The following is a 7,350-nucleotide window of genomic DNA, read 5'->3' as shown; positions in this document are numbered from 1 at the left end:
CACGACCTGTGAGCGGGGCTACACTGACGAACAATATGAAGTACATAAATAACAACATTCACAATTTTATTTTATTACCATCATTTGTGTTGAGTTTCATTCATTCATATATATATGTATATATTGACCCCTTCTTCAAATTAGATGTTTCGGAAGCGGGATGAACTCCTAGCACCAGCTCGCATGCGAGCAATTCAAGAGGAATTGGCGGCATTCTTTCTTGACCACGTGATCGCTGAAGACGGAGAATACTATGTGGACCATGAGTCCGTATGATTATATTTGTAAGAGATAATTATTGTATATATGTAGCTGGTAGTGTCGGATAGATATACGAGAACTTGTTGTTCAACCAATCTCTCGGAAAAGGAGAGGTGGTCGATATCACTTCTCTCTGTATGCATATATGCTCATGACGATCTTCTGTTTTCTTCGTTTGCTTACTAGCTAGCTAGCGTGTCTAGTCCTGTCTATACGTATGTATAGTACGTAGCGTCGACCAAGCACGGACATAAGAGAGGACACCTATGTCTATTAATTATAGCTAGCTAACACAATATATGAAACACCTAAATTAACCCCCCAAAACCCCTCCCTTTAAAAAAAACAAAAACCCCAGCCACAGAAATGCTGACGCGTGGATGACTATTGGTCCCGGTTGGTGCCACCAACCGGGACCAAAGGGTCTCCTGCCTGGGCTCCGCGCACATGCCACATGGAGGCCCATCAGTCCCGATTCTGGATTGAACCGGGACTAAAGGGACAGGGCATTAGTACCGACCCTTTAGTCCCGGTTCAAGAACCGGGACAAAAGGCCCTTACGAACCGGGACAACAGGCCCTTTTTCTACCAGTGCTCCTGGCTACGGGCTTCGCTTCGCTCGCTCGTCAGAAGTTAGCATTTGTCTTTATACTTAAATTTGAATCACAACATAGAAAGACTATCTTAACACCCCTTAATTAGTTTTAGGACATGTGGTGTATTTTACTTATTTTTAAAGCAAAAAAAGAAAAATCCTCGCCGACACGACGGCCCCCTAGTGTGTTGTCTTGTTGCTCCTGGCAAGCGAGGAGCGATCCAAATGCAACATGAGCTTCCTAGATGCAGTGGACGTTGAAAAGGAAAAAGAAACGCCTAAAAAGCTTGGTGTTCACGTGTTCTTTTCTCTTCTTTTTTCTGCGGGTTTTGTGACACACCTCTATCTGTTTCTTTAAGCAAAGACCTTCCGTGTCAACAAGGCTAATAATATATTCCATGGTCTTTAGCACCTGTGCACTTTGTTATCAGCAAGGAAAGAATTTATTCTACACGCGAGCTCGCCATCTCTACTCTCTATATATGTACGCATAGTTTCACTCCAATTACAGCAGGAGACATAAACTCCATTGCCTGTTCTAGTCGTTGGGGATACACGTACCAGTTACTATCAAGATCAAGATATGTGGGGTGGAGGACGTAAGTATCATTCTACTCAGTTTAACAGCTCATTTTTCAAAGGGAATTCACAGTACTTTTTCCTTTTGATTTTTTTATGTATGCCGTTATTCATAGAATTAGAGTTCTTAGAAATTTCAACTAAGAAAACGTTCTTAGAAATTTCTTCCTAAAGACTGCGTTTGCACTATGTTTTGCAGGAAATTCTTCAATCCACTCAAATATGTTATGTTTTTTGTATTGTTTTTCTTGCGATGTCAAACAATCTTTGATGGAAGATCCAATAGGCGAATCCCATGAATATGAGATGACCTAACAAGGGCTCTTGTGTGAGTAGGTGGATGGGATAACGGGGATTGCTATTTAGAGGATTATCCGAATAGTCTCTTTTATTTATTTATTTAAGGATGCAATAGTCTCTTTTATATTACTACTTGAAGCCGTTGCGTTACTAAGAGTCCAAGATATGCGTAGCATGGCCACAAGAGCACAAATTATGGTTATGAGTGTTAAAACATGTCTTCGCCAAATTGGAAAGATTGGAAAGTGTTAAAACGCCCGCAGCCCACAACATTCCGCCAAATTGCAGGCCTCATATAGAAACTGTTTTTAGGGAAGCCTCATATACATACCAGTTACCTTGATTAGTGGCTTCTGCCGAACTCCGCCAAGCACTACTGGAATCTTTTTTATGCCGACGGCCCAAAGCCGTAGGCATAAACCTATGCCGATGGTGGCCGTTAGCATACAACCGCCGGCTCCGATTCCCTCAGCATTAGTCGGCTAGCCCTCGGCATAGAATCCCCGTCAACATAGGTACTTGTTGGCAAAGAAAATAGACAGCACCGTCCATCTGCCGCCGTCCGGACACGGGCCTGTATTTGCCAGCGCCATGTGGCAAACCTACGCCGACATCAATCTATGCCATCGCCATCTTAGGTTTGCCATGAGGCGTCGCTTGGGAGCTCTAGTGGCAATCTTTTGCCATCGACAAGTTGACGAGAACCAAAATAAATAGCCAAAAAGGCTAGCAATTTACAAATGCAATTATAAAGACATGATTCAACAAAGGGAGTTTGTTCAAATGATCTCATACTGTGTACAGGTGTGCATCTTGGAATGTCAAACAATGTTGACCAAGAAAGTTTTCATTTTCTTTGCATAAAAAATATTGGGTGCTAAAAATAAGTTTTTTAAGAACCTACCAAAATTTGTAGCAAAATTGGAGCACAACAATTTTCAAAAATATTAGACCACATTGCCTGTGTAAATAAACAAATGGTTGCCACTCAAAAGGTTTGTCAAATTGGCAGGTTTCTTCCGATTTAGAAGTAACTAGGTTAAATTTGAACCAGAGTTGCATCATAGTTTGCTCATGATTTTTTTTAAAATCATTTTCAACTACACAAGTAATTATTTCATTATAGATCCAATATATTTTTTGTAATATTCCACCCCTAGTTACAAACGGTCATGCCTGGCATTTGGAATGCATTTTTAAATTGTAATAACAAGTTAAAAATGAAAAACCTTCGCATTATGTCATTATATGTGACCTATTTACAAGAAAAAAATAATAAACACGAAATACGACAATTGTTTTAAAAAATGTTCTCAGAAAAGAGTTATCATATATGAAGATTCATGACTTTTAAATCAAATGACCATTGTTATGGCCACATTAATGATATAGTTTGTTTAAATGAACTTATATTGTGTACAAGTGTGCATCTTGGAATATCAGACAATGTCGACGGAGGGAGTTTGCAATTTTTTGCACAAAAAGATTCATTTTTCGAGTGCCAAAAAAGGTTTTTTGTGTAAAGAATTTACAGAAACTTTGTTGTAAAATTGGAGCACATGATTTTTCAGAAATATTAGACCATATTTTATGTACAAATAACTCAATGGTTGCCACTCAAAAGGTTTTCACCCACCTCTCGCCAAATTGACAGATTGCTGCCGACTTAGTAGGAACCCGGTCAAATTTAAACTAAAGATGCCTCATAGTTTCCTCATGCCTCATAGGTACACAACTAGCTTTTTCATCCAAGATTCAACAAAAGTTTTACAAGATTCCACCCCTAACTACGAACGGTCGTGCCCGCCATTTTGAAAGCATTTTGAAATCGGCATAAGAAATTCAAAAAAATAAAAACATTCATATTGTGTCATTATATGTGACCTATTTGCTAGAAAAATATAAACTTTAAATGCAACAATTATTTTAAAAAAAGGTTCTCAGAAATAAGCTATCATGTATAAAGATTTATGGCTTTCAAGCCGAATGACCAATGTTATGGCCACATTCATGCCATAGTTTGTTCAGATTATCTCATATTGTGGACAAATGTGCATCTTAGAATGACAAATAAATGTTGACGAATGAAGTTTTTTTTTCTTTGTACACAAAAATTATTTTTCATTTTCAGAGTGCCAACAATGTGTTTTTTCGAAGAACCTACAAAAATTTGTTGCAAAATTGTACCACATCAATTTTCGGAAATATTAGACCACACTTTATGTACAAATAACCAAATGGTTGCCACTCAAAAGGTCCCCATCCACCTGTATTCAAATTGACAGATTTCAGCTGATTCAGCAAGAACCGGGTCAAATTCGAACTAGAGTTGCCTCATAGTTTGATTATGATTTTCTTTCAAAAGTATTTTTTTATGTACACAAGTAGCTACGTCGTCAGATATCCAACAAAAGTTATGCAAGATTCCACCCCTACATAGAACGGTCATGCCCGCCATTTTCAACGCAATTTGAAGCAAACATGATTTCAGTTAGTTTTCATATTTGAAAACATAGTATACCAACAGAATCCTTTTAACATTTTGATCTAAGAACATATAAAGTTTGTCAAAATCCATGCAGGTATGAAGTACTTGTGATTTTTACAAAGTATAATGACCTATTTGCAAAAGTACACAAGGTCACTTTTTTAACCTATTCAAAAACAGACACAAAGTGGATATTCATAATCTGTGGAATTTTTACCCCAAATTGATATATACTTCACATATGTTTCAGTTTAGGTAAGTCATGTTTGAATTAATGAAATTTAAAAAAATTGAAACAAATAATGATTTAAAATTAAAAAATAATAGAAAAGCATATTCGAATGGCCGTTGTCAGGACTGTCGGCGTAGATATGACCAATAAAAGATACTTTTGTAAATTTTACACATCCTTTTTATATTACTAGTAATAATGTACATGCAATGCACGTTTATATTAGGTAGGATATTAGTTGCACGTTATATTAGGTAAGATATATCTGTTGCACGTTGGTATTTGGTAAGATATCAATTACCTTTTCACGGGAATGGTAAGATATTAATTACATGGCAGATTTCAAGGGATAGCGTTGAGTCAAAACATGTTTATAACCAATGGAAGTGGTGGGTAATTAGAGCGTTAAACGTGTTTGGTACTGAATATTGGAGCGATTTGAACCGCTAGATAACATGATTTGACGGTCAAGATGGTTTGGATCTGCCCATTTAAGTCTTTTTATATTGATATAGATTAATTTTTAGTACCAGGCTACGAATGAGACCTTATTTACTCTCATGCCATGTGCTTTGCAGAAGAATTATTTGACATTGATGAACCGATACCTCTTCTTCCACGAGCCAAAGTGCAGGGTACGTAATAATTCATTCCGAGATTACTACCTTCGAAGTAATCGAAATGTAATCTTGAATGCATATTTTGCTGTAGTTAAGCTGATTGTATACATGATACTAGTATATGATACTACTTCTGTAATGCATAGTATCATAAGTTAGTATCTTAGGTTGTCTTATTAATTGTCATGCATGGCGCAAAGTAGTATAACATTTAATATAATACAGTATCATAATATGACCACATCATCTCTCTTCTCATTTAATTGTATGCCACATCATTCAAAAAAAGTCTAATTAACATGCATGATACCGGTTATGATATGATACTGCTTATGATACGACCAGGCTTAGTGACTTGGTGTCACATTTGCAACCATTAATGACCTCTACTGGCTATCTGCATGCACGGATCATCAAATGATCAGTTGATGAAGAGGAGAACCGCCGACAGAAGGAGGAGAGCGTCGGCGAACTCCTGAAGACTGTGGAGAATGTGAGCATAGCGATTCCTGAACGGTTCGCAGATCCGCCAAGCATCTGCGAGGTCCCCGAGGAGCTCACGGAGGGCAGCAATGGCGCCTACATCCCCAAGGTCGTCTGCATCGGCCCGCTCTTCGACAGCAAGCGCAAAACGGACAGGATGGCCCGGCTGGAGCACTACAAGTGGTGCTGCGTCCGCAAGTTCATCGTAGGGGGCCTGCACCCACCTGCTGCTGCCGGGACATCGGAGTCAGAGGCCTGGTCGCCGGCGGTACACGAGCCGCTGCTTCGCGAATGCATGGACACGATGACGCGGCTCCTGCCGCGAATTCGTGCCTCCTACAACAGAATGTCGTCCTCCAAGGACACGAGCGACGAGGAGCTGGCGACGAATGTGCTTCTCGACGGCTGCTTCATCCTCCAACGCCTGCTCAAGTACGCCCGAATGGCCAAAAGATCTTCCAGGGAAGGAAACGACGAGGACGATGACTGGGCCCAGCTAATCGGCCGGAAATGGGTCTGGGGAACCGTGAAGCGCGACCTACTTGTGCTTGGAAACCAGGTTCCCTTCTTCGTCATTCAGAAGCTGTTCAAGCACCTGGGGAGAAAGAGCAAGAGCAACATCTGTGATGGCGAGCGTGACGGTGACAACGACATCCTCCTCTACGACGGCCTCCAGCTATTTAGCTCGTTCCATCCTCGCCCGCTGCACGCCTCGCCCATCGCCAGGCACGACGTGCACCACCTCCTCCACCTGTTCTACCTCTCCATCGACCTCCCCCGCTCCTCGCCTTGGCACCGTGACTCCACCCGCGGCCAGGGGCCCCCGCAGAGAAAGTCCGCGCTGCCGCCAGACCTAACGTGGTGGGCGCCGAGCGCCAAGGATCTGGACGCGGCTGGCGTTCGGATCCGTGCACGCGATGATGGCACCGCCACCAGCTTCCTCGACTTGAAGTTCCACCGAGGCGTCCTGGAGATCCGCCGCTGAAGCTATTTGACTACAGCGAGGCCTTGTTCCGGAACCTGATCGCGTTTGAGTAGACCTACCCGTTCACGCCGGGCCGCATCACCATGTACGCCATCCTCATGGACTGCCTCCTCAAGATGGACGAGGACGTGCGCCTCCTCCACCAGAGCGGGGTGCTCGTGAACCGCATGAACGACGAGAGGAAATACGCCGCCACGGGGTTCTTCAGCCGCCTCTGCGCTGAGGCACGCACCTCAGCCAACCGCAACCACCTGGCCGACGTGATGGAGGAGGTCATGAGGTACCACAGAGGGAGATGGCCCAGGTGGCGTGCCGCTCTGGTGACCAACCCTTGGGTGACCACCTCCCTCGTCGCCTCCGCGGTCTTGCTAGGCTTGACCGTGCTGCAGACCTACTACACTGCCGTTGCCTACTACAAGCCAACCAAGTAATTATTATTGGACGCGACTAACAAACAGTCGACTATACGCTAAGCATTAGATCCACACGATCGTAAACCCGGTCTTTTGTTTCATTACTGAACGATTGCCCCCTGCCAGCATGCGATGCCATTTCCAGCGCAAGTTTGCATGCATTCGCTCACCAGTACTAGTTATGAACAAGACAAAATTGCTGACGTTAGCCAAGATTCCTCTGAAATTCATATTTTAAAATGTTCTGTAGCTCAAACCGTTGATCCGATTGAAAAATTGTTTTCACATAAAAAAATTGTCACGACGAGATCTTCGAAACTAGATCCCATGTTGGTATGTTTCGATGATTTTTTTGTCAAAAGTTACCATGCATATGCATAAGCTACATAAGTTA

At 42.1% G+C, this 7,350-nt stretch overlaps 1 protein-coding gene across 1 annotated transcript; it reads left to right on the top strand.

The window, feature by feature from the left end:
• Positions 1 to 1,371: 1,371 nt before the first annotated feature.
• LOC123082383 (uncharacterized) lies at positions 1,372 to 6,543 on the top strand. The gene is made up of 3 exons (XM_044504723.1): positions 1,372 to 1,455; positions 5,034 to 5,090; positions 5,501 to 6,543. Exons 1-3 carry the CDS (start codon positions 1,440 to 1,442, stop codon positions 6,541 to 6,543), a joined length of 1,116 nt encoding a protein of 371 aa, XP_044360658.1. The 5' UTR covers positions 1,372 to 1,439.
• The last annotated feature ends 807 nt before the right edge of the window (positions 6,544 to 7,350 follow it).

The sequence above is a fragment of the Triticum aestivum genome, chromosome 4A, assembly GCF_018294505.1.
Source record: "Triticum aestivum cultivar Chinese Spring chromosome 4A, IWGSC CS RefSeq v2.1, whole genome shotgun sequence".
NCBI classification, from domain to species: domain Eukaryota; kingdom Viridiplantae; phylum Streptophyta; class Magnoliopsida; order Poales; family Poaceae; genus Triticum; species Triticum aestivum.
The sequence above is the reverse complement of the archived record's forward strand: the minus strand, read 5'-3'. Positions and strand labels throughout refer to the sequence as shown.